Raw genomic sequence first — 27,165 nt, 5'->3', positions numbered from 1 at the left:
AGTACAATATTTACCTCTGAGGTGTAGTGAAGTAGAAAGTAGCAGAACATGTAAGTACTCAAGTAAAGTACAAGTACCTTACATTTGCAGTAACTAGTATGACTAGTGTGTGTTTTTACGGGTAGGGTTCCTGGTGTTGTTTGTCCCGGGTCACCTTAGCACACATCCAGGCTGTGAGGGGGAAGGTGAAGAGGATGAAGAGGATGAAGAGGGTGAAGAGGATGAAGGCCACGTACAGCAACACACCGCCACTCCTCCTTCCTCCATCTACCGACAACAAACGCATAGAGAGGTGGATGATGGCGTGCTAACGAAGGAAAATAATTCACATGTGCAAACAATGCAGATGTACTCAACATAACGGTACACAGAGACGAGAATATGAATTTAAATAAAAATAAATGATTATAAAAAGATAGAATTGGGATAAATAAACTTTAATTATACACATTCTAATAATAATTTAAAAAAACGGGAGCAATGAGCACAACTCAAAAAATATATTAAAAATATGTAAATAAAGAAAGAAAACAAATTATGATTATGACAATAATTAATTTAAATATAATTGTAAAGAATAATTGATTTTATTATGATAAATTTATTAATAATGACTGAAAAAAAAATCACTTTCTGTTGTTTTATTGCTTTGCTTTTGCTGCTTTGTCCGTCAAAACTCTTTTTAAAGGTGCTATGTTAATAAAGTTATTATTATTATTATTATTATTATTATTATTATTATTATTATTATTATTATTATTATATCATACTATTGTTTAACCCCTACAAATAATACTACTAAAATAATTATGTTAGTATTGATGCTATTGCTGATATTCACACTACTCTTTTTCTCTCTCGCTCTCTTTCCCACAGATACTCTCTCTCGCTCTCTCTCATATTTTCACTTCCTGTGTCTAACTGTGATGCCACCTCAGTGGTTTTCTTGTGTCTTTGTGTTCCCTCACGATGCACTCGGCTGAACAACCTCCATGTGTTGAGTGCTGACCTCTCTTCCTTTAACCATCAGAGCGGCTACAGATCAAAAGCAACCATCAGCATATCTGGACTTCTATGGCCCCAGTATTAAATCTTAGTGGGAGTGAACAGCGGCTGTTCTTAGAAATGCAGCTGCTCTGAGACGTGTGTTTGCAGTGTGTTTGAGGTGGATGTCTCTCCTGAACCATGGCAGCAGCTCTGCCGGTGTGTTACCACGGTGCCATCACCAAGACGGAGTGTGAGGAGCTGCTGGGAAAGAAACACAAGGACGGAGCCTACCTGATCCGAGACAGCGAGACCATCCAGGGAGCCATGTGTCTCTGTGTTTAGTAAGTACTCATTAGTGTGTTTAGTGAGTACTGTTTAGTGTGTTTAGTAAGTACTCATTAGTGTGTTTAGTGAGTACTGTTTAGTGTGTATAGTAAACACTATTAAGTGTGTGTTGTGGGTACTGTTTAGTGTGCATAGTGGGTACTGTTAAGTGTGTTTAGTGAGTACTGTTTAGTGTGTAGGGTGAGTACTGTTTAGTGTGTTTAGTGAGTACTCTTTGGTGTGTTTAGGGAGTACTCTTTAGTATGTATAAGGGGTACTGTTTAGTGTGTATATTGAGTACTGTTCAGTGTGTATAGTGGGTATTGTTTAGTGTATTTACTGAGTACTGTTTAGTGTGTTTAGAGAGTACTGTTAAGTCTTCAGTGAGTACTGTTTAGTGTATTTAGAGAGTACTGTAAAGTGTGTTTAGTAAGTACTTCTTAGTGTGTTTTGTGAGTACTGTTCAGTGTGTATAGTGGGTACTGTTTAGTATGTATATTGAGTACTGAGTAGTGTGTTTAGTGAGTACTGTTTAGTGTGTTTAGTTTAGTGTGAGTACTGTTAAGTGTCTTAAGTGAGTCACGTGACCGCTTCATCAGCACCATGCTTTGTTTTTGGAACTTTTGCATCAACCACAGCTAAAACTGCTGCTGAAATTCTACTCATTACAATCATTTATTTAATTTAAAAGTCCTGCAAATGTCATGTATGCATGTTGTTTGTCTTTGCAGTAAACAGATGGTGGTGTATACGTACAGACTGCTGCAGACACACACTGGACACTATACTCTCATGGTAAACACACACACACACACACACACACACACACACACACACACACACACACACACACACACACACACACACACACACACACACACACACACACACAAACACACACAAACAGACACATAAACTTTACTAGAACATTTAGGGCCACAGCCAGGATCCACACCCCTCCTTTGCATGGATAATAAAGTAGATTTATTAGATTTGATCTTGTTTCCCAGCCGTCTCTTATCTGTTAAATTCTGAGATATACACAATTTAAAAAAAAGATTAAAACTCTAATAGTGTTACTGAGAAAAATATGGCTTGACCTTAATCTCCTCGGTGGCCTCAACAGCTCCGCATGCAGTAAAACCACAATTCAAAATGAAAGCAAACTGAGTGCCGCAGCCACACTGAGCTGCTGCTGAACAGACTGACATTCATATGAGTGGCTCTAGTATTATATGATGTGATGTTATTCAGGACTATTATATTGTGACTTTTTATTACCTGGGTTTATCATACCTGGTTTTATTATTTGTAACATGTCTATTTAAGCATGTTTATGCATGAGTATATGTATGATCTATGTTCAATATGCATTCCAAAGATAGATTTCCCTGTGCGGGACGATAAAGTATATCTTATCTTATCTTATCTTATCACTTAAAATGCATCAACGTTCAAAGCGTGTTGGAGTCCATCATTCATTTTCACCTTGTGAGAAAAATGTGGTCGTCCATGGAGACTGTAGCAGGAAGTTTGATAAGCACTTCGAACCCAAACTTAATGTTATGAACACGTTTTGATTAAAAAGGAGCAGAGAAAAGATAAATCTTGTATTAAAAATAAGGTCGACTGTATAATTTAGTGTAACACTTTTTTAAAGCACCTCACATTTTACATTAATTTCACTCATATTGTCCAACTATTTGGTCTCTATACATTTGATCATAAACAGCTGATCTTAACACAAAAAACCATCTGTAAATGTTCAGGCTGTGATCTAGTTTTTGACTAAAACATAACTTTTGAATTTACCTAATCTGCACTTTTTGTATTTTTCTCTTTTCTGATGTTGGAAATAAGAAAGAAGGAGGACAATTGAAGTTCCTTACAATCCAACAAATACTTTGCTTTGTTCTTAACAACTCTAAAGTATTTGTCAGTACTTTCAGTCTGGAGACAAAAACATGTTTGTCCTCTTCCTCCTCCTCCTCCTCCTCAAACTGAAATCAGATCAGTTGGGGCTAAAGGAACATTTCAACCCCATACTGGAAACCCAGCAGTTATTAGCTCGTCACAGGAAACTCCTCTGACGTGTGTTTAGACAAACACTCACCACCTTGGCATGTTCATAGCTCGGCCCTTTTTCCACTTAAAGCATAAAGTATCAATACCATCTGCACAAGCGCTGATTGCAAATATTTGTGGTTTCCAGATGTGTGAATGGCTGCACGCTTCTGTTTAGTTATTTTTGAAGTCATAAAGTTTAAAGGAAATGGAAATTCACACTGAAGTTCAAGCTGTTACAGATCTAGATTAAGACAAAAGTTCAGAGTTTTTGGGGCGAGTTACATCTTAAAAAACAGCTTTTTATGTCTTCCATGTTATTATTTTTTTACTCCAACATGTTTTCATTTTCTGCTCCCAATATATATTGTTGTGTTTCCAATTCTATCTAAATATTTGTTTCTCTCCTTTCCATTCCTTTTCATTTTTCCGCTTCCCACATGTTGTTGTTGATTAATCAATGGATAGAAAATGAATTTTCAACTATTTTGATAATAGATGTGATAATGTTTGTTCATGTCTCTCCAAAGGATGTTTGTTCTCTGTTTTATATGATTTTTAACAGATTATCTTTGGGTTTTAGGACTGTTGGTCTGACAAAAAAAAGACAGCAAAAAGAAGTTCAAGTGGAATTTTTATCTTATCTTATTATCTGCTTGACTTCCTGTTTGTATCTCTCAGCTCCAAGACCATTGGTTCCTACTTGAGACGTAAATCTCAAGTGGAAAAACTGCTCTCAAATATATAGTTACATTTTTTTAAACAGCTGGTCACTGTAGTTTTTATTAAACAAACGAAGGTGCATTTGTTGTGGACTATTTCCAGCGGCGGATTAATCCATATTTAATGCTCTAGTAAGTGTTTGTGGCAGCAGGATGGTGTATGTGGGACTGAGTCAAGATAAAATAAAATACAAAATAACAAAAATAGTTTCTTCCAGCCTCTCTAATATGATGATTTGTTTTTTCTTTCTGTTTTATATGATTTACAACTGATTATCTTTGGTTTTTAAACTGTTGGTCGGACAAAAAAGACATTTAAAGACGTCACACTGGACTTTTCACTATTTATTTTATGACATTTTATAGACAAACGTTCATTGCTATCTTTCACATTCACTGGTCCTGTTTCTTCATGTGTTTCTCTCCTCCTTTGAGACCTTTGTCCTCACTCTGTGCTGTCGTTGCTCCTACAGACGGCGGGAGGTTTAAATGAGACATTTTTTAAGACTTTGGACGATCTGGTCCGTCACTATAAGAAGAAGAACCAGGGCCTGGCCATGCACCTGCGCCACTCCGTCAAACGGAAGACGGCCTTGTTGATCAAACCCCAGAAACCTCCTGAGACACCGGAGTCACCGAGGAAGCCTTCGTCTGAGGAGGAACCCGACTATGAGAGTACGTCTTTATTTAACGTCCCTGTCTTTTCCTTCTCACAGCATCTTGTGGAGTATTTGACCTTTTTATTCATGTTCCTCCAGATGTTCCTGACTCTGAATACGTCGAAGTCTTGCCTCCCTGAACATCTCTGACATTCAGCGTCAAGGAGAATGAAAAAAGTGTCTAAATGTTCACAGACTGGATTCAATTCAGAATAATGGATGAAGGCACTTAGACAAAATGTATATCCAGTAAAAGCCGAGAAAAGGACAATTGCTTTGGACTTCAAATGGAAAACTTCAAATAATTTGGTCACGCACAAATGATCCTCAATTCTGTTTTTAATATCTTGTATGAAATGGAGTAGGTGTACATATTTTTTATACATTTTTTATACATGCCCAGCTGCAGACTCTCAGTCTAGTTCTAAGAATAACTGCTCTTTTATTTTCTGTTATTTCTGCGGCTGCTTTGCGTCTGTACATCCGTACAAGGTCTGTTTAGTATGAGGGAACTGAAACATATCTTTGACTCCAACTATGAGATGCTGGCTTATCAAGTAGGGAGTGAACAGAGTTCTGATGGGAACTGGTGTTTTTGTAGTCAACAGGAAGTTAGCTTCACTGGTTTGCCTCACAAAAGGCAAAGTTCCTCCATTGGTTTTTGGATTATTGCAGAAAATATCCCTGTGTCATACAGACATTTATGATATTTACGTCATATGTTCATCAGGATAACCTCCACGAATGAACACCTCTTTTATGATTTTTGAAGCTTGAATACAATCAGCAGAAGGGAAAAGCTTTCGTTGACCTATAAAGGAACTCCACCACATGACTTCACCTCACCACAACGAGCTAAAGGAGGACTATTGTTCTTAATTTCGACATTTTTGGTAAGACACTTAAAGGGGCCGTTCACATGTCGTGGTTTTTTTTCGCCCTCAAAACCACTGCCTGTTTATAAGAGGTGGACATTATGAAACCCTGAGTTTGGGAAATGTGCTGACGCCATCTTGGATTACGGTTGTTGTTTTTTTTTTGAGTGATGTAGAGACGCTGTATACATCTCTGGTGTCGACCTGTCAATCACAGTAGCCCCGCCCTAAAGCAGACCCTGCTTTATGGTCTGTTTGACTCTAAATGGACCATATCTTCCTAAATGAACATCATGACAGAAGACTTGAAACTAGAGATTGAGACCATAAACTCATGTTTACAATGTTTACTGAGGGAATAAATCAAGAGAGAAGTAGAGTCATTTTCTCATAGACTTCTATACAACCAGAGGAGTCGCCCCCTGCTGGATAGTTGAGAGAATGCAAGTAGTAAGACACTTGCAGCCACGGCGCAAAGACCTTACCTCAGACATCGAACCAAAAACACATTGAAAAAACAAACAGGAAGTGCAAAAGATGCTGACTCATATCTGCGTTTTGGAACTCATTCCTGCAGCTCTCTATTAGATGCATATGACACATCCAAACTTTAATGCATGTGAAAACTCTTGACTTGTTAAAGGACAAAATTCCACTCAGATATCAAAAGATCTGCCGTCCAGTCATCCAACACAAGGACAGATTCAGGTTTTTTTTTTTGTGATAAAAGCGTCTGCTAAATGACTGTAATGTAATGTAATGTAATGTAACCACTTTAACCACTTGTAGCTTCAGGCTTAAACAGGTTATTTGTTGGTCTTCAGAGTCTAGATGAATGTAGAAACCCACAGAAACGTTTTAAAATGTTTTAAGGATGAGAACTGTTGCTTTATGTCAGGTTTTACTTTATTCTTATTTATTAACAAAAGCACCAGAAGCATCAAGTGGCTGAAAATGAAAACATAAATGTGGCAGTTTTTCTTCGTATTTTATTTTTCCACTTCTCAACAAATTTGTAGTTTCCAGTTGTGTCAATGGCTGCACACATCTTTTTTTTTTTTTGTTAAAGAAGTTCAAAGGAAATTCAAACTGATTATCAGCAGTTTAGAGTTTTAGATCTTAGGCACAATTTACAGTTTTGATGCAAACTCATTTGTCATTATGGGGGAAATTAACATATTTAAAGACTCTTCACATGATGTTTCTTTGGATGTTACAGCCTACATGTTGTTTTTTTATTGTCATGAATGTTTTTTTACTTCAACATGTTGTTGTTTTTCCGTTCCAATATATATATTGTTGTGTGTCCACTTCTATCTAAATATTTGTTTCTCTCCTTTCCTTTCATTTCATTCTGTTGTTGGTTTTGGAGCTCAAACTATCAGTTGATTTATTAGAAAATGAATTGTCAACCTTTTTGATAATTGGTTAATTGTTTGTCCATGCCTTTTCCATGTGAGGATTCTTGTTTCTCTGTTTTATATGATTTTAAAACTTATTATCTTTGGGTTTTGGGCTGTTGGTCCAATAAAACAAGATATTGAAACGTGTCACGTTTTCTGACATTTTATAGACAGTCGGTCGCTCAATACAGTTTTACTTCCTGTCTCTGGCTCTCAGCTCCAAAACCATTGGTTTCTACTGAAGAGGAAAATATTTAAAAGACAGCTCACAAATAGTGCATTTGTTAGGGACTATTTTCAGCGGCGGATGAATCCACATTTGATGCTCTAGTGAGTATTTCTATGTGTGATTGAGTCAAAATAAACTACAGGTGTGTTTAACGGTGTGTTTAATGGAGCTCTATGGAAAAGAAGAAGTAGACACATCAAACACAATACTTGTTAGTAGATACATGCAGTGTTGTTTATGTTTTTTTCCTGGGATTTTACAAAATTAATCAGAAAATTATGTTTTTTTCCAATTTTTATTTGTCTTTCTGACGATATTGAGCTACAAAATAGATTTATCTGGGTTTTTTGACGGCCTAAATGTTTAAATCCAGTGATAAACTGAACTGAGGGTTCCGGGACAGAGGATGTCGCATGTGTACAGATTGTAAAGCCCTCTGAGGCAAATTTGTAATTTGTGATTCAGGGCTATACAAAATAAACTAATTGTAACTGTGATAATTATGTTGGATTATTTTATGTTATAAATAAATACTTAAGATTTCCGGGGCTTTTAAATGTATTATCTTAAAGAGCCTTATCACATAGAATACTTTTATTAATAGTGGTAACTGTTGGATGTGCTATGATGCTTTTTCAAACAGCATAAGGACATTTAATTATTTCATGTTATATAATGTTTCAAACAGAGATTAATTTAATAATTTTACTGATAAAATGAGCCTTCACACATAATTAAATCAGATCTGAACTCAGGTCATGTTGTCAAACTGTTTGTGAGCCTGTAATTGAATTCGTTTTGAAGTAGAATCAGTTTGTAAAAGGAAAAGTGAATGTAAAGAAACAGAAAACAAAACTTCAGTGTGGACAAACCTGTCACCTCAAATTTAAGAAGTTCCGTTACCTTGACAGATATGAAACTTCACTCTGAAACCACCTGACTGATCGTATATCGCTTCCCTCCTGTCCTTTCTGGACTTTACCTTATTGCAGCAGAGACATGTGGTCTGTCTGCTGCACTGCAGGTGGCCCAACATCTGTTTTTATTTCAGTTTTAAACAGTGTAATGGTAAATACAAATATTTGAAATGCATTTCTTTGCACACAGGGATAGATCTTTCTTGTTTTAAAGGAGGCAACCAAGTCCTTGTAAATACCCACATGCTTTGTAAATATGAACTGTTTTTCTAATCTTGTGCAGATGCAAGAAATCTGAAACACTAACACTGTACGTGACTTTCTCGCTTTGCAGATCAACATTCGAGGAGGCAAAGTAGACGAACAAAAAATTGAACTTAATCATACCACTTCTCTGTGTTTGTGTGGACAACAACATACCCACACATCCGGTGTCTGCTTTCACACCATTAGAAGCTGCTCACGAGACACTTCTGAGACATACAGCACATATCTTTGTTGATTTTTTTTTTCTTTCAGGGATGTATTGCACATTTGAAGCAAATGCATGCTTCTGTCTGTTTAATGTGTGTCGGTGCAGTTTCTGACCAAATAAGTGCAGAAATAAACAACAAAGACACGTGAGAAGCGACCCAAAAAAAAAGCGGAAAAGCTCAGTGTGGGTTTTAAGCGTATGAGCATCTGGTCAAAACCACAGTTTCCATGCTCAGAGACAGAAGCAGCTATCTACAGCACCACATGTGCAAATACGCCCACCATGGGTCGGAAATGGCAGAAAATCATAATTATTACCATGACAAGCTGATGAGTACGAACAAATTGGGTTAACATGCATGCCAGGAGCTTTCTGTGCATGTCATACCCTTCTATCTGATGAAACTTTCTAATGAAGGCAAAATGGCATAATAAAAAGGAAAAGCTAAGGCAGCACGGAAAGGTTAAATATATGTTTAAGGGTTTATTTTGTCACACTCAGCACGTATCTTGGCCACAATTCTTTGGTGACATTCATGTGAACTGTTTCAAATTGTGGGGTCATGTGTTGTTTATGCTTTCGATTAAGGCAGACAATGTATATATAGTTATAGAATAGTTTATAATATAGTTTTTTTTACTCTGAAATATCCATATTGGTCTTGAATGCTGGTTTTGTTTGGGTTGAGCTAATACAATATGTTGACCCATTGTTAGTTATCAAAATGTAATAACCAAATGTCACTTCTTATATGGAAAACAATCAGTTTATCAGTTTCACCTGTTAAGTGTGATACAATAAAACACAACAGTACTCGTATATAATACACAACAGCCCAACAGTACATTTTTTGTGTGAAATTAATATATATAAAACATTTTTGTGGCAGACAAACCAGCTGAAGTTTTTTTTTCAGTTTTGAGGCCATAACTTTGAGTGTTCGTGTAAATATATATTTTTAAATAGGATAAATAAATAAAAAAACATTAAAAAACGTCAATATAATGCACTCATACAACACTACTAAGCAGGGAGCTGATAACTGATGATAAAATATTATTCTTATTAATATATATATATATACACAGTACCAGTCAAAAGTTTGGACACACCTTCTCATTCAACTACTTTGAAGAATCTAAAATATAAAACATATTCTGGTTTGTTGAGCATTTGTTTGTCATTTGTTTGTTCTCAAACACTGCACTCCACCAGCACCCCACCCCCACTCCAACAACCTACAACACACAGCCCCCTTCCCCCAACTTGTCCCTCACAAATGAAGAAGATAAAGGTGAGAAAGGCCACGGGTCCGGACGGCATCAGCTCAACTCAGATCCTGCGCAGACCAGCTGTGCGGGATAGTGGAGCACGTCTTTAACTTGAGCTTGAAGCTGGGGAGGGTACCACAGCTGTGGAAGACGGGTGGATCCCAAAGACCCCGGGGACCAAGGACTTCATCTTCACCGGTGGCTAACATCCCACCTGATGAAGACCTGGAGCGGCTTCCTTGTGCACCTGGTGATCTCATCTTTGGACCCTCTTCAGGAAGCACTGGCAGTCATGTTCTACCTGCTACAAAGATGCTTTCTCCCTGGAAAAGGCTGGAAGCACTGTGAGAGTCCTTCTCCAGTGCCTTCACACCATCCAGCCTTTGCTTCTGAGGGACAAGCTGGAGCAGACCGGGGTGGACCACCACCTCACTGCATGGATACTGGACTACCTCACCAACCGTCCACAGTATGTGAGGATAGGGAGTGTGAGTCAGATCGGGTGTCCTGCAGCACGGGGGCCCCACAAGGAACCGTTCTGGCTCCATTCCTCTTCTCCATATACACATCAGACTTCACATACAACTCTGCTACCTGCCACCTGCAAAAGTTCTCTGACGACTCTGCATCGTCGGCCTCATCTCCGCCGGCGATGAGAGGGAATACAGAGAACTGAACCAGGACTTCATAGGATGGTGCCGGCGGAACCACCTCCAGATCAACTCTGGTGAAACCAAAGAGCTGGTGGTGGACTTCCGCCGGGGTAAACACTGTCCTCCGGAACCAGTGAACATCCAGGGAAAGGACATTGAGATTGTGAAATCTTATAAGTACCTGGGTGTTCACTTGAACAATAAACTGGACTGGACTAATCACACTAACGCACTTTACAAAAAGGGTCAGAGACTCTATCTGCTGAGGACTCTGTGGTAGCATCAGCCATTTTTGTGCAATTCAATACACTGTGCAATTATAGCTTTAATAGTTTTTTCTGTCTGTAAATATGATATTTCAGTTATTGTTGATTTTCTACTGTTTTTTATTGCTTATTTATAATACTTGTTTTTTTATTTCATTTTTATTTTTATCTTGTTTTTCTTCTACTATGTCTCTTGTGTGCACTTTACTCTATGCTGCTGTAAGCCTGCAAATTTCCCCGCTGCAGGACTAATAAAAGATTATATTATCTTATCTTATCTTATCTTTACCACATAATGTGTTCCTTCATCGTTTGGATGTCTTCAATATTAATCTACAATGTAGAAAAAAATTAAAATAAAGAAAAACCATTGAATGAGAAGATGTGTCCAAACTTTTGACTGGTACTGTATATATTATTTATTTATTTATTTATTTATTTATTTATTTATTTATTTATTTACATTTACTGATGACATTTTATTATGATTATTATATTCTATTTGAATTATTTTGCTATAATTTATAATTTATTTATAGTAAAACATTTGATCAAATCTTATTATTTGTATTATATTTTATTTTCCTATATTTTACATTATATCATTTACTGTATTAACTGCAGCGGCTGGTTATGCCCCGCCCCCTTACGTCACGTGATTTGCATGGCGTCGACCAAGTCAGGCAACAGGGGTAAAATATTAGTTTAGTTCACTTAATTTATCTAAAAATCTCACAGTTAACTTACGAATTCTGTTCTATGTAAAAATATAATCAATTCAGTGATAGAATATCTTAAATTTATAATTTATATCATGTAATAATTAATATAAGCTTTATAGATGTAGATGACCCCCCCCTCCTACATGGTACGTTCCAGTTCAAACCTGGAAGCGGGACGAGCAGCTGCTGCGGCCGGTTGTTGTTGTTGTTTTCTGGGGAAGAAGAAGCTCCACAGGTAGCCTGGCACCGGCAAACCAGCCCGAACACTACTCACGTTAACCCTTTAAAGCACACAAGCACCTGTCAGGACTGTTACAGCACGTTTTAATGTGTTAAATCCCTCCCTGTTAGGACACTTGTGAGCTAGCGTTAGCATTGCTTTGCTAGCTGACCACGTGTCTCACTGTTATGCCCCCCACAGGATGGACGTGTCCACGTGTTTGAAGTCTCTGCTGCAGGCTGTGCAGCAGTACAGAGACGGGAGGACGGCTCAGAACGCAGCACAGCTACAGAAGCTGGTGGAGGTGAGCACAGGTGATCGATACCTGATCACATCATCAGATCAATAAACAATGTGCCTGTTCCTGCTGGCATCAAGGCTGTCAGAAAGGAGAACACTTTAGCAATATGCACAAACACATACCAACATAAATACATGAAGGGAAACTATATGAGGAGGATGCCTTGACACAAACTTGGACACTTAAAGTTACCTTCAGAGCACAAATATATATATATATACACATATTACTTGTACAATATAAACATTGCTATCCAATAAGTCCATCCCTGTTTTTATGTCCTTAAGACATGCTAGAAGTTTAGTGATCTGGTAGGTTTCGTCTGGCTTAATCGATAGATATAACAAGGTGTCATCTGCATAATGTTGAATGTTTATGTGGTGTTTTTCTGATAATATTGCCTCATAGAAGCATATAAAAGATGAATATAATTGGTCCAAGCACAGAACCTTGTGGAACTCCGTGACGATCTTTGATGTGCATTGAGGATTCGTTGTTTACATACACAAACTGGGATCGATCTGATAAATTGGACTTAAACCGGCTTAGTGCGGTTCCTTTAATGCCAATCAAATGTTCTAGTCTCTGTAATAGAGTTTGATACACTGAGGTCTAGAAACAAGTCCTTTGTCTTGATTGTCAAAAAGGAGAACACTTTAGCAATATGTACAAACACATACCAACATAAATACATAAAGGGAAACTATATGAGGAGGATGCCTTGACACAAACTTGGACACTTAAAGTTACCTTCAGAGCACAAAGGAGGGGGTAGTTAAATAATATAATATACATATTACTTGTACAATATAAACATTGCCATCCAATAAGTCCATCCCTGTTTTTATGTCCTTAAGGCATGATAGAAGTTTAGTGATCTGGTAGGTTTCGTCTGGCTTGATCGATAGATATAACAAGGTATCATCTGCATAATGTTGAACGTTTATGTGGTGTTGTTCTGATAATATTGCCTCATAGAAGCATATAAAAGATGAATATAATTGGTCCAAGCACAGAACCTTGTGGAACTCCGTGACAATCTTTGATGTGCATTGAGGATTCGTTGTTTACATACACAAACTGGGATCGATCTGATAAATTGGACTTAAACCAGCTTAGTGCGGTTCCTTTAATGCCAATCAAATGTTCTAGTCTCTGTAATAGAGTTTGATACACGGAGGTCTAGAAACAAGTCCTTTGTCTTGTGTCATTAGAAGGTCATTAGTCATTTTCACCGGCGCTCTCTCTGTGCTATGATGCACTCTAAACTGGGATTAAACCAGAATGAAAGTCTGCGTTAGCCTCGTGATTACAAGCCAAAACATCGGTAAATTTGTTGTAGCTTTACTGAAAGTCTGTTGAAAATGTTGCATACTGTCCCTGTGTACATTGACACCGTGTACCTACATGTTCATGCTGTTTGTGTTTGTTTGCAGGAGGTGTCGGGCCTTAAATGCGACCAGCTGCTGTCCTCAGACCAGGTTCTGCCCCGCGAGTGTTTGAGGGGGCTGGTGGAGCTGGCTGGAAACCCGAACACCAGCCCGACCCTGACGAGCTCCATCGTCTCTCTGCTGGCGCAATTCTGTACGTGTTACATACGTATATCCCCCATCACACCACCACGCATGCACATAAAAGCCTAAATGGCAGTTTTTTCTTGGTGGCAACACAAAGGAACAGGAGCCAGTGTCAATCCAGATCTTTGTGTTTTAAACCCAACTTTCTCTCTTCTCCTCCTTCAGCCTTTGATGATGACAGTCTGGAGATTCTTAACAGCAGATACAACCTCACCAGCACCCTGGCGTCTGTCGTCCACTGCCACAGCGCCACCCCGGAGGAGCCCCTGGTACTGCAGGTAGGTCAAACCCTTTTCATCAACATATGACTGCGTTCTCGTATTTATTTTAAGTGCTACATTTAGAATGTTTTGAGCATCATTTGAGTAACAGATGACGTTGTCTTTTAGAAAATCTTTTTCTAATATGTATGGATTAACTCCCCTGTTAACAAAGCTTCTATATTGTGTATTTTTGTCAAAATAAGGATGAGCATACAGATGTAACCTGGTACATGTTTAAAGAAAATACATAAAGTAATAGTTGGTCATGGTTGGTGCAATCTTTGACTTTTGGCGCACTAAGAGGCGTTTGAAAGACGGAGTGGGAGAACACAAATATGCCATAAGAACCAAATAAGTGGATCATCCTATGATATGATCCTATTTTCCTTTTCCAGACCTTTTTTAATTTAAACAGCCCCCATCTATTGTTGCTTTAATCATCACTGTGACTAAATAGCCGATTTGTTGCACAATTATTTTGTGATTATGCTGATGTAACTGGCCATTAATTACCTATATAAGTAATCCAGGACAGAACCAGGAACTTTAACTTTGACATGCCATAAACTAATAAAGCATTTGTCTTATCTTCTAGCAATTTTTAGCCAGAAAAAAACCTTTATCTATTCATTATAAATTCATTCATTATAAATAATCTGTTGTCTCGTGTGTATCATTCAGTGTTTGCAGGTGCTGCAGAAGCTGACTTACAACACTCGCGTCTTCCAGTCCACAAACTACATCCACGAGCTCGTCGCTTTTCTCATCACCAACATGTAAGAACCAACCAGCCCAGTTTGACATAATGAAGCTGAAGGTTGTCTCTTTTGTCTTTTAAATTAACCAGCATGTCTGTTACTCTGGGTCTTAAATCACAGCCAGTCTCACAATGACGACCTCATCATGCCGTGCCTCGGCCTCATGGTCAACCTGTGTCGGGACAACCGCTCCGTGCAGCGCCACATCAAGTCTCTGGTGAGTCTGAATGAAAAATGTATTTAGTAGCATTTTGTTTTAACAGCATCACACTTTTACAGATTACTTAGATAAGTTGATGGGCATAAATTAATTGGGAACTGTTTTAATGATTGATTAAATAGAATAAAATGTCGCTGCATTTATTTGTTGTGTGATAAAGTAGATTGAATATTTCTGGGTTTTTGACTGTTGATCGAACAAAACAACACATTTGAAGACGTTCGAGAAACAAAAGCAATATAAACATGCTCATCAAAGCATTGTTTAGATAAATCCTAAAAAGTACTACTTTATCATTTTTATAATAATAGCAGCAACAAAAATATGTCTGGTGATGTGTAAAAGTAGCTGTACGCTTTTGAGACAGTTACATAAACAAAAGTGTTGTGCATTGGAGCACTGCTGTTATTAATGTAAACAGGATTTCAATCAAGTTTTTTGTGATTGCCACATTTTGTTCAGCCCAATCAGACAATTTTAAAAGTTTATCTGTTGAGCTCTAACTCAAGTTTTTTTCAGTTTGTAGCTAGTTTTAGATATGTTATGTGTTGATTTTATATTCTTGCAGGACAACGTGAAGCCTTTCTACCGAACTCTGATCAACTTCCTGGCTCACAACAGTCTGACCGTGGTCGTCTTCACGCTGTCCATCCTGGCCAGCCTCACTCTGAATGAGAAGGTTGGAGAGAAGGTCAGTGGAAAAAACACTCGCTGCTGAGATCCACTCGCATATGGGCCAAAACCTTCTGTCACACACACACACACACACACTCACCCATCTCCTCTGTGTGTGTGTGTGTGTGTGTGTGTGTGTGTGTGTGTGTGTGTGTGTGTGTGTGTGTGTGTGTGTGTGTGTGTGTGTGTGTGTGTGTGTGTGTGTGTGTGTGTGTGTGTGTGTGTGTGTGTGTGTGTGTGTGTGTGTGTGTGTGTGTTTTTGTCTTGCAGCTCTTTGATGCTAAAAACATCCACCAGACGTTCCAGCTTGTGTTCAACATCATTGTGAACGGCGACGGCACTCTGACACGAAAATACTCTGTTGACCTTTTGATTGACTTGTTGAAGAACCCCAAGATAGCAGAATACCTCACCAGGTTCTCGCGTGGACACACACACATGCACGCACGCACACACACAAGTAGAGCAGTTAACCTTTAGCGTTTGCTTTAAGACTCTGTTGACCTCAATTAAAACCACTTTTTTTTCCCATTTCTAGGTATCAGCACTTCTCAGCGTGTGTGTCTAAAGTTTTGGGACTGCTTCAATCAAAAGACCCCGACTCTGCAGCAAAGGTTCCCACGCTATTTTAAATGAAACACGTTATTATATGCTGTGTATAAGACACTGAAACCAGCTGGACTGTTTTTTATGTCAATAAATGTTCATATCTTTATATATTGCAGCACACAGATGTTAGTCTTTTTTTGTCCCTTTTTTTTTCAAAGTGTTGTTTATGGTAGTTTTTAGGGCAAAAATTGATCAGCAGTTCAGTTTCAATGCCAATTTTCAGACGTATAAATGTACATAGGTAAAACCTCTATACGTGGAGAGACAGAAATAATGATAATACCTAAGTAAAAAAAAGACTTAATATTAATAACAACAACAAATAATAGACAGACAAATAGTAGACAAATAAAAAAAACAATAAAATGAAAAACAACAATAATATATGTCATAGAATAGTTTAAACTCATTCCACCTTTACCTGTGTGTTGTTTGCAGGTGTTGGAGCTCCTCCTGGCCATGTGCAGTGTCTCTGGTCTGCGTCCGCTGCTGTGCGAGGTGGTTTTCAGACCGGTGGCGGGACACAAACTGGGAGCAGCGGGACGCAGCAGGCGGGCGGCCGGACCGGACGACGGACGCAAAGCCGAGTCCGGTCTGGCCCTGGTGCAGTGGCTGAGCTCGCCTGTGGAGGGCGCCGAGTCCTGCTCGCTCCAGACGCTGCAGCTGCTGAACGAGCTGCTGGAGGTACGGCAGCAGAACTGGGAGTAGTGATGAGTATCATTAGGGTTTCATAGATACTAGTACTCTTATCACTCTTTATCGGTTCGGTTCCTTAACGATACTTGTAAAGGTTCTTTTTGATTATTTTGTGAGAAAAAAAGAGTTTCAGAGTGCTCCCTGTTTATTACACACCTAAATCATTTAAAAAACATTTCTTTTCTTTTTGTCATTGAAGCTGTTTTGACAATAACCTCCAGTCTAGTAAGGAAAGAGCCTGGAAGGCGTTCAAATCAGGGGGTAAAAAGTATACAATAACTACCCACAATTGTACATAACATGTTACGAAGTTGTCATGGTAACGTGATGCCGTAGCAAAGTTTGTTTTTCAAAAATGGTTGTGATAGTAGTGCAGATGTGACGCCTGATTATCAGTGCTAATACCCAAAATAAATCATTTTCCTACAAAAACAACCCTTTCAAACACATCAAGCCAATAAATAAATCTGTGAAATTATGGATTCAATTAATAAATATCTGATCAAAAAATACAATTCCAACATTATTGTCAGCACCAAAAACTGATTGACGTTTGATACCTAGACTCTTTTACACTTTTCTTTTCTCTCTTCTGGTTCACTGCTTTTATTTTTGTCAATTTATATCCCATAATTTCCTATATTTGCCTCTTTAACTGCTGCCTTTTTGTTTACCCTCTAAACTTGCATGCATCTCTGATGCTCTAATGTTCATGTTCATCTCTGTAGTTCTCCTCAGGGTGTATTTGTAGTCCTAACCTCCTGTTGTTTCCTCCTCTGTCGGTCCAGGAGGCGTTGGGAGCTGACATGGTGTCTGAATGTGTGCTGGGCTTCGTGGAGGTGCTGCTCCCCGTCCTGTTGGAGCTCCTGAGGGGCCTCGATCCTGCACAAGGAGACGCTCACCTGAGAAAACACTGCCACCGCGTCACACACGTCACCAGCCTGCTGCTCGATATCCTCCACCTCCACCTCCACCCAAATATCAGCTGTGTCTCTCTGTGTGTGTTTTTATATATTGTATTATTATTTATGTGTCTGTTCTTGAAGCCTTAACTCCTCCACCCCTGTGCGCGGAGGACTCCACCCGATCCCTGGTGGCCCGTCAGGTGAGCGCTCAGCTCGTCCTCTCGCAGGTCGAATCCCTCCTCTCCTGTTGCCACGGCAACAGCCCCCTCGCCTGCCACCCCTCTGGCTCCGACAACGATCTCAGGTGAGCGAGTGATGTAGTTCTGATCAGATGAGTGGAAATTATATAGTATTTTTTTTTTTTTTTGACATTTATTTGAGATACTATGCTGAACAGAGGAACTTGTTACTTTGTGTTTTCAGTCAGGTGTGTGCAGACGCTCTGCTGAAGACTCTGGAGTTGATGAGTAAACTGAGACAACAGGTGAAGGACATGGAGACCAGCTTCTACAGGATGTTACAGGTAAACACACACACACACACACACTCATCACGTCATGTCTTCTTCTGTGGTTTCCTCTGATTGTCTCTGTCTTGTCGTCTCAGGACCAGAGGATAGTGACCCCCCTCTCTCTGGCGCTGACGTCCCACCACAGAGAGCGAGTGCAGACCGGACTGTCTCTGCTGTTTGAGGCCACGCCCCTCCCTGACTTCCCCTCTCTGGTGTGAGTGAAACTGACGTAATCACAGCCTGAAAAACTCTATTTACTATTTTGTCTAGGGATTTTACAAAGAAGGACAATTATCTTTAGATGATTTAGAAACAGGAGGTTTTAAAAATCTACATTTGAGTAAATATTTTTCAGCCAAATCAAATAGTTTACAGGATATTTACCCTTTGTTTATTTATACATATTCATTTAATACTTGACTTCTTTCTTTACAGGGTTTGTAAAAAGGCAATAAAATAGTCCATAAATATGAGATATGAGTTTACAGATAATTACAATCCTTCCTCTGTTTTGAGGTTGTTGGTTTATGGTGTTTTGATGGTTACACTTGTTGTCTTTTTGATTCTTCACAGTTTGTTTTTGTTTTAGAGAATAATGCAACAAACAGCTTTTTATGTATATATATATTTTATTTATTTATTTATATATATATATTTTATATATTTTTATATGTATTTAAATCTCCCTCATTGCCAGTGTTTAAGTTTTTTTTTGTAAAAAGAAAAAAAAAAAAACAAGTTTAATGAAATCTTAAGTATAGAGGTAAAAATAAGACACCAAAGTATGGTTAACAATTTGTACTACTTTGTCATTTTTCAAGAGCTTTCATCATTTTCATCAAGTGTTTATTGTAAAAATAAATGTTATATTTCTTTCTTATAGATATATAATTATATAGATAATTCTATAATATGGATTATGTTAATATACCTTGTGTAAATGTGAAACAGAGGAGCTCTCCCTTAATCAATAATTAAACAATGTTTTTCTCCAGTCTTGGAGAAAGTATGGCCGCCAACAACGCCTACCGCCAGAGGGAGGCTGAGCTGTCCGTCAAACGCGTTGCCGTGCAGGAAGTCCCGCCCTCCAGCATTCTGGACTGTTCTAGTGGCTCCAGCAGGAGCATCCACAGTCTGACAGACAAGATGCAGAATGGCTTAGAGGTAGAGGGAGAGTGAGAGTGTGTGTGAGAGTGAGAGTGTCAGTGTGTGTGTGTGTGTGTGTGTGTGTGTGTGTGTGTGTGTGTGTGTGTGTGTGTGTGTGTGTGTGTGTGTGTGTGTGTGTGTGTGTGTGTGTGTGTGTGTGTGTGTGTGTGTGTGTGTCTGTGTCTGTGTGTGTGTGTGTCTGTGTGTAAGCTTTTCAATTGCCTTATTTCAGTAGTCTTATAGGAAGATGTTTTGGTTGCTTCTATTTGTTTTTTTAGCTTTAGCATCATTCAAATTCTTGCAGTGTTTTAAAAAAATATTCATGCATTTATTGGTTAAATAATAAAGAAACTATAAGTGCTTTTAAGTGTGTTCGACACCCTCACACATCTGTGCTCATCTTTTATTTTGAAATCTGCAGAAGACTAAAATATTTTTTTTTGTTGACTTATTTATGTAGATTTTAATTTATTTAAAGCAGCAGGAACTTTGTTATGAAAAAGTCATATATTACACAGATGAATAAAAGGTAGTAATTTATAGTGTGTCATTTATATTCAACATATAATTAACACTGTTTGCTCCGTAGTTAGTTAACCTCCTTGGGAGTCGCAAAAGAAATGTGGAGAAACTGTTTTTCTAACTTTGATTATTTTTAGTGAGTTACTGGATCTTTTTATCTCTTTGGGGCCTTAACATTTTTTCACATAAAACAGTTTGAGGGGTCACAAGCTAAAAAGTCTGGGATCGACTGGTCTACATTTCACCCTTTCTAATAAAACCATTTTGTGCCAAACGTTGTTAGATCTTCTTTTGCCAAACAGAATAGTGAAAGTATTCAAATGAACTGTTTTCTTCCTGTGTTTCACTGTCATGTCCATTCTTTTCTAGCTGCAGGAACACGCTAAAGACTCACACGTGTCGCAGATCATCGATGTTTATGAACAGAAGCTCGCAGCGTTTTCGGTGAGTGTGTTAAACTTTGACAAATACTAGCAGATGTTACATTAAACTGTTTTTAATGTTGTAAAAGTTCTTAGTGATTGAAGGAGAAATAACTCTCTTGCTTTGTATCTTTAATCCTGCCGTTGTTTAGGCTGATGTTGTATTTTTTGGTGCATAACATTTTTTGTTTCTAATACTGTAAGTGTCATTCTTTCATACACATGGCACAAAAATATACAAAAAAAAATACTTTTATTCTACATTATTAGGCGGTAAATTGCATTTGATTGAAGGTTTCTGATACTTTGAATATTTTTTCTTGCAAAAGAGATAACTAGATTAGAAATTTTGGCATCTTTATTGATTTTAGGGTGATGACATTTGTGGGTCATTCAGTTGAATATATATATATATATATATATATATATATATATATATATTATTATTTGGGTTCTGTGTCTCCCATCAGTCTAAGGAGAGTCGTCTGCAGGACTTGTTGGAGGCGAAGGCTCTGGCTCTTTCTCAGGCCGACCGTCTCATCGCTCAGTATCTCTTTGAACGAGCTCAAGCTGAGGCTGAGGTAAAACACACACACACACACACACACACACACACACACACACACACACACACACACAGTCGTGTTTTCATGAGTTTTGGGGACATTACATTGACTTCAATTAATTTCCTGGAGACGTACACTATCCCCTACCATGACTGCTACCAGCCTAATCCTAATCCTAGACCTTAAACCTAACCTTAAACTGGGCTCAGACTAAAGGAGATTTAAATTCCTAATTGATTTTAAACTCAGGTTGCATCACACACATAGGGATAATAACTCACAGATGTGCTTCTCTCTAATCTTCAACATGCAAACACTTTTAAAAGAGTCCAGATGAGAAAAGGCCACAGGGTTTGCTAGTCTTCGGTGAGTAGTTTGCAACAGTGGTATGCTAGCTAACGTTAGCATCAGGGGCTAGAACCTTTACGGTTGCTTGGAAACACCATCAACGTCCTGTTCGGAAAGTACTGACATAATCATCCAGATTTTAACTGTTGCTGGAGAATGAAACTTAGACTTCACTATGCCAATTTTTTTTAAATGTATTATTAATTAATAGTCATTATTTATTTATTATGACAGGCCTGTAAGCTGGGCAGCCTGCTGAAGGAGGCGGAGCGTCGTCGTGAGGATCTGCAGAGCGAGCTGAGCAGCCAGGTGCTGGAGGTGGAGCTCTCCAAGGCCGACATCGAGGAGCTGCTGCAGCACAACGCCCGTCTGCAGCAGGACTCTGAGAAACACCAGGCCCTCAAGGGAGTCTACAACGCCCTGCTCAACAGGTCAGAGGCAGGATGCATGCAGGGAAATACATTTAGTGGATCTACAAGTCCGTTTCCTCAAAATAAGCCTTTTTTAAAATGTCTTAAATTTACGGTCTTCACATTAGTTGCATAAACTACTTATTTAATAATTACAATTAATGTATACATTATAATATATGAATGAAATATATTTTTTATTTATTAAGGCATCCATGAATTTTCTGGAACTTATCTGGATCCACATCACATTCATTTATCTATTATTTTACCATGAATTCCATTTTTATACATCTATTTGTCACTGCTGGGTTCGAGTTGTTCTGTGATTGATATGACTGATAAAAAGGATTGGATTACATTTAAAAAGTCTTATTTTCATTTGGTAAAAACAGCAGAGACTCTCAAATTAAGCAGCCAAAAGAAGTGATTAGTACTTTTATGGTTCGACATTCCTGTAAGGGTTCATGGGTAAAAACAGATGTTGATTTATCGGCCGGTAGATCTTCATTTTGATCCAAACGAAATGAAATCTGTGCCGTTACTTCATGTGTTCTCTCTGTTAGAAATATCAGAGAAGAAGAGCACAAACAGAGTCAACACTTTTAAATAAGGCTAATTTGTTTTGACTCCCCAGTCATCAAAGTCTTTTGTAGTTTTTGGGTGAAAATCAAATCAGATATCACCTGAAATATCTTCATTTTATTTATTTAATGATAACTAAATAAACATGAGATACCTTGCTGCAACATCCAGGAGTCAACCGTTCTATTGAGGTTCTGGCCAAGAAAAACAACTGTAGGAGTGAAGGCACCCTGAGGCGTCAGCATCAAGGGTGTGTTTTTAAAGTGTCTTAACAGTTTCTTTCCTCTTCAGGTTCAATGAGAGCGAGCGGCTGCTGAAGGAGCTTCAGTCGTCTCACATCTCACTCACCAAGCAGAACGACGCTCTGAGGAAGAACCACGAGGCTCTGCAGCTGCAGCACGACAAGTAATAAACACAACTCTGCATCCTTTATTATTTTTACATTAATACAGCAGGAAGCAAACTTTGATACTTCATTCATCAGTTTCCATCAAAGGTTCAGGCTGCAGCGACCTCTCTAAACTCTGTGTCTCTCTCAGGATGGCGTCGGGGCTGGAGCAGAGAGAGGAGGAGGTCAGATCCCTCCGTTCAGATCTACAGCAGAAGAACAACGACATCACAGGTTAGTCTGACATCAACATCCATTCTTTTTGTTGTTGATTGTGGCGCCCCATGTGGACTAAAGTGGTATTGTTTCTGAGCACCAGAGTCCCTTTAGAAAACCTCATTTTACTGCAGCAGGGTCTGACAGTCTGACCCTCTCAGTCCTGGTTCTGGTTCTACTTTAATATATCTTTTCCAGGGATTTCTCACCATAAATACAATTTGATTTGAGCCACAGAGCTGCAGAAAATCATATAATGACATAAGCATTCATAGAACAGCAATGTCAGCAGGCAGGAGATGAAATTTGAGGTCTGAAAAAACTTTTGTTCTGCTTAAAATCTGGAAATGATGCTACACAACATCAGTTGTTGGGCAACAAACAGAAACAGAACTGTCTGCAAAAACCCTGAAATACATGTTCATAACTTTATATAAAGACTCATTAATCTAGCTTGTTACAGACCCTGCATTAATCATGTTAAAAGTTGCTTTTTAATGAACATTTTGGATGAAAAAGGCAAAGCTCAACATTTATTTAAGCTTTTGTTATTTTTGAGAGATCTGTGTGAGTTTCTCCACCAAATAAAACCACACAAAGATTGATTTGTATTCAGTTCTATTACCAAAATAACAACATTTTAAGGTGGAACTACAGCTTTGTCATTTAGTTTGTAGTGTGGAGAAGGCGTCTTGCTAAAGAGGTTCCTGCAGGTGTTTTTCCCGAGAAAGGGGATCAGATTTTGTAGAAAGAGTTAAACCTTTTTTATTTTTTAAATCTTCTTCAATAAATGTTTGTCCTCGTCCCCGTCAGGTCTGCGAGGTGAGCTGAAGGCCGAGGAGGAGAAGCTGAAGGAGAGGGATCAGGAGAGGAGAGAGCTGGAGGAGACGGTGGATGTTCTGAGGAAGGAGCTGAACAAGACGGAGCAGGCCAGGAAGGACGCCAGCATCAAGGTGAGGAAGAGGAGGGCGCTGGTCTTCAGACAGACATGAATGTAGCACTTCTACAGTTAATTCATGTTAGTTTATTTTTCTCCTGTAGTCTGTTTCTTTTCCTTACAAACTTCTGCATTTAAAGATTTAGGGCTAATATTTTAATATTTTAGATTTAGGGCTAATATTTTAATATTTTATCTTTATTTGACGCCATAAATCAATCAAATTTTTTTTTTAAGTGAAAAACAAAACTGACTCTTCAAACAGTAAAACAGAATTAAACAATAGTAGGGTTCAACTAATGATTATTCCCATTACCCATTGATTTGACAATTAGTTTCTAAATTAATCAATTAATTGTTTGGTCTATAAAATGTCTGAAAACCTTTTCCCAAAGCTGTCCACAAATGTCTTTGTTATTAAACTAGAAAAAAACTTAAAATATTCACATTTAAGAAGCTGGAATCAGAGAATTCTGACATTTTTTGTTTAAAATATATATAATATATAATAGTAATCTTTATTTGTATTGCACATTTCAAAACAGACTATGTAGCTCAAAGTGCTGTACCTTTAAAATATAAATAACAGAAAACATTTTAGAAGAAAGCATTTTAAGTGGCAGTTGAAGAATTTCGACCCATGATTAAGAAAACATTTAAAAAAATAATTAATTTAATATAAGCTGACAATTAATTGATACATTTTTGCTCTAATTCCGTTTAATATGAAATAAACATATCTGAGAGAATGAAAACTGCATTTTCTGCCATTTTTTTTAATGAGAATTTAACAATTAATCGATTGACAAAGTAGGAGGCGATTATTATTCTGTCAATCAACTAATTGTTGACGCTTCACACAATAGCAGTAAAACAAAAAGTGATTACAAAAAAGTAAACAAATGAGAACAGACAAAACAATCAATAATAAGAACAAGTTAAAATAAAGAAATAAGACAGAGGAGAAGATCAGAAACAAATGTTCTCTTATCTACACTTAAGTTTTGGACTTAAAGGACTAAAGTTTAGTTGTTATATGAAATATGAAGAGAGACACTGAACCCTCTGATGATGCGTTTCCTGTTTCGCCCAGTCGTCGTCTCTGGAGCTGCAGAAGAGTCAGCTGGAGACGAAGCTGAAGCAGAGGGAGGACGAGCTGAGCAAACACTCGTCCATGATCGCCATGATCCACAGCCTCAGCAGCGGCAAGAAGAACGACGTCAACCTGTCGCTCTGACCGAGGAAAGTAACATTTTAAGAAGGAAGAAAAACTTCATGGACTATGATTTTAACTTTTTAAACTTCTTACACTTAATGAAATCTATTAAACTAAACTTGTATTTTTAAAGTCATGATGAAATCTGTGTTTTTTATTGTTAGGTAAATAAATGATGGATTTGTATTCGTAAATCCAGATGAAATGATGAAACTTGTGTGTGTTTGCTTTGGATGGTGAGTCAGAGCCGATATATTATTATTAAAGGAAGGATTAATTGGTGGAAATGGAATATAACATTCATAACTATGTTTTAATCACCTTAAACTAAGAATCTGTTGTGTTTTATTTAGCTCAGAAGGGACAAACAATAACAGACAATGAATATAACGAGAGACTTTGGTGTTCTTTTACATTAAATAAAGGTTGAAGATGGCTCCTGGAACTCAAACTAAATTATTAAAGACCAAAGTGTTAATAAGCCCTGACGTTACTGGTGTTCTTTTATTAGTATTTTGGTGTTATTAAATATGTTGAAGCGAGCATCTCCTCTGCTCTCTGTGGCTGAACTCCAACTCCACAAACGAAACGAAGGCTGCGGTGGAGACAATGGATGAAGATTATTCGAAGGCTGCGGTGGAGACAATGGACAATGTCTCTGTAGTTTAACTGTTAATCTTAGTTTGTTCTGGAGGACAAGAGGAATGATTGATACAATCTGATGTGTTCTTCGTTATTGATTATTATCATTTATAAACTTCACTCAGAAATGTTAGTGATTTCTTTGACATGTTAGATTTGTTTCCAGTGAATTGATTATTACTTCATATAGTGACTTTGCTTTTGTAAACATAACTGTTGCTGATCTAGAAACTATATTTAGTTATTTCTTAATTATAAATAACTTTTATTCCTTTGATTCATTTTTTTGTGTTTAAAGTTCTATCTATGTTTTTTGGAACCAATTATTAAAATAAAATAAGATACTCCTTTATTAGTCCCGTAGCGGGGAAATTTGCAGGATTACATCAGCAGAGTGGATAGTACAAATAAGAGACATAAGTAAAAAAACAAAAAAACAGGTATACTAAATAAGTAATAACACAATAAAGAATAATAAATATGTAAAAAACTACAATAACTACAATATCATATAAAAAGATGGACATAATGATTGTTAACATTGCACAGATTATATATATATTGTACGGTGGATATAATCATAAACCAGTAAATTAGCACTAAAGTATGTGCAATTTAAATTCAATTTATTATTTATATTTAGACAATTGACAAAATATAACGGCAAAAATTTATATCTTAGTTAATTGTTGGTTAAATGTCTAATTTGTAGTCAATTGACACAATTAATAGGCAATAATTTAGATGTTGGTTTAAAGTTTTATTTTTAAGGCAAAAATACCAAAACTTCACTGGTTTCAGCTTATTTATACATTTTTAATACTCAAACTAGCTCTAAAATGTTTTCTATATGAATGCAATTTATTATTTATATTTCGTCAATTGACAAAATATATAGGCAACAATTTATATCTTAGTTGATTGTTGGTTAAATGTCTAATTTTGTATTATATTAATTTGTAGTCAATTGACAAAATGAATAGGCAATCATTTAGATATTAGTTAATTGTTGGTTACATTTTTTACATTTCTCAAATGTAAATATTTAATACTAATATCAGCTCTGAAATGTGTGCTTTATAAATCACAATCATTATTTATATTGAGTCGATTGACAATATATAAAGGCCACAATTTATATCTTAGTAAATTGTTGGTTAAATGTCTAATTTTTAATTATATTAATTTGTAGTCAATTGACAAAATGAATAGGCAATAATTGAGATGCTACACTCAAATGTAAATATTTAATGCTAATATTAGCTCTAAAATGGGATTTTAAGTCCAATTGTATAGAAAGGGGAAAAAAATGATAATTTAGACATTTTACGTTTTAATTATTACTTATTATAAACTTCTCTTAAATGAAGGTTTAATTGGAGTCTAAATCACAGTTGAAACATCAGTGTTGTTGTTCCTGGTTGTGACCTCCTGTTTCCAGTCCACAGTGTGAGTGGAGGTGAAG

At 37.4% G+C, this 27,165-nt stretch overlaps 2 protein-coding genes across 2 annotated transcripts; both read left to right on the top strand.

Moving 5' to 3' along the window:
- The first annotated feature begins 1,002 nt into the window (after positions 1-1,002).
- si:ch73-264p11.1 (uncharacterized protein LOC100000923 homolog) lies at positions 1,003-7,699 on the top strand. The gene is made up of 4 exons (XM_054623169.1): positions 1,003-1,328; positions 2,043-2,106; positions 4,571-4,772; positions 4,856-7,699. The coding sequence occupies exons 1-4, from the start codon at positions 1,186-1,188 to the stop codon at positions 4,894-4,896; spliced, it is 450 nt and encodes a 149-aa protein (XP_054479144.1). The 5' UTR covers positions 1,003-1,185; the 3' UTR covers positions 4,897-7,699.
- A 4,020-nt stretch (positions 7,700-11,719) lies between these two features.
- Positions 11,720-25,497, top strand: cip2a (cellular inhibitor of PP2A). The gene is made up of 22 exons (XM_054623006.1): positions 11,720-11,802; positions 11,989-12,091; positions 13,525-13,672; positions 13,831-13,943; positions 14,610-14,704; positions 14,807-14,903; positions 15,475-15,597; positions 15,852-15,997; positions 16,120-16,195; positions 16,629-16,874; positions 17,675-17,837; positions 17,948-18,095; positions 18,215-18,314; positions 18,398-18,516; positions 19,298-19,466; positions 20,340-20,414; positions 20,863-20,973; positions 21,541-21,737; positions 22,593-22,706; positions 22,841-22,923; positions 23,719-23,858; positions 24,936-25,497. The coding sequence occupies exons 2-22, from the start codon at positions 11,990-11,992 to the stop codon at positions 25,077-25,079; spliced, it is 2,709 nt and encodes a 902-aa protein (XP_054478981.1). The 5' UTR covers positions 11,720-11,802; position 11,989; the 3' UTR covers positions 25,080-25,497.
- The last annotated feature ends 1,668 nt before the right edge of the window (positions 25,498-27,165 follow it).

Source organism: Anoplopoma fimbria, chromosome 21 (assembly GCF_027596085.1).
Source record: "Anoplopoma fimbria isolate UVic2021 breed Golden Eagle Sablefish chromosome 21, Afim_UVic_2022, whole genome shotgun sequence".
In the NCBI taxonomy this organism is placed as follows: Eukaryota; Metazoa; Chordata; class Actinopteri; order Perciformes; family Anoplopomatidae; genus Anoplopoma; species Anoplopoma fimbria.
The sequence above is the reverse complement of the archived record's forward strand: the minus strand, read 5'-3'. Positions and strand labels throughout refer to the sequence as shown.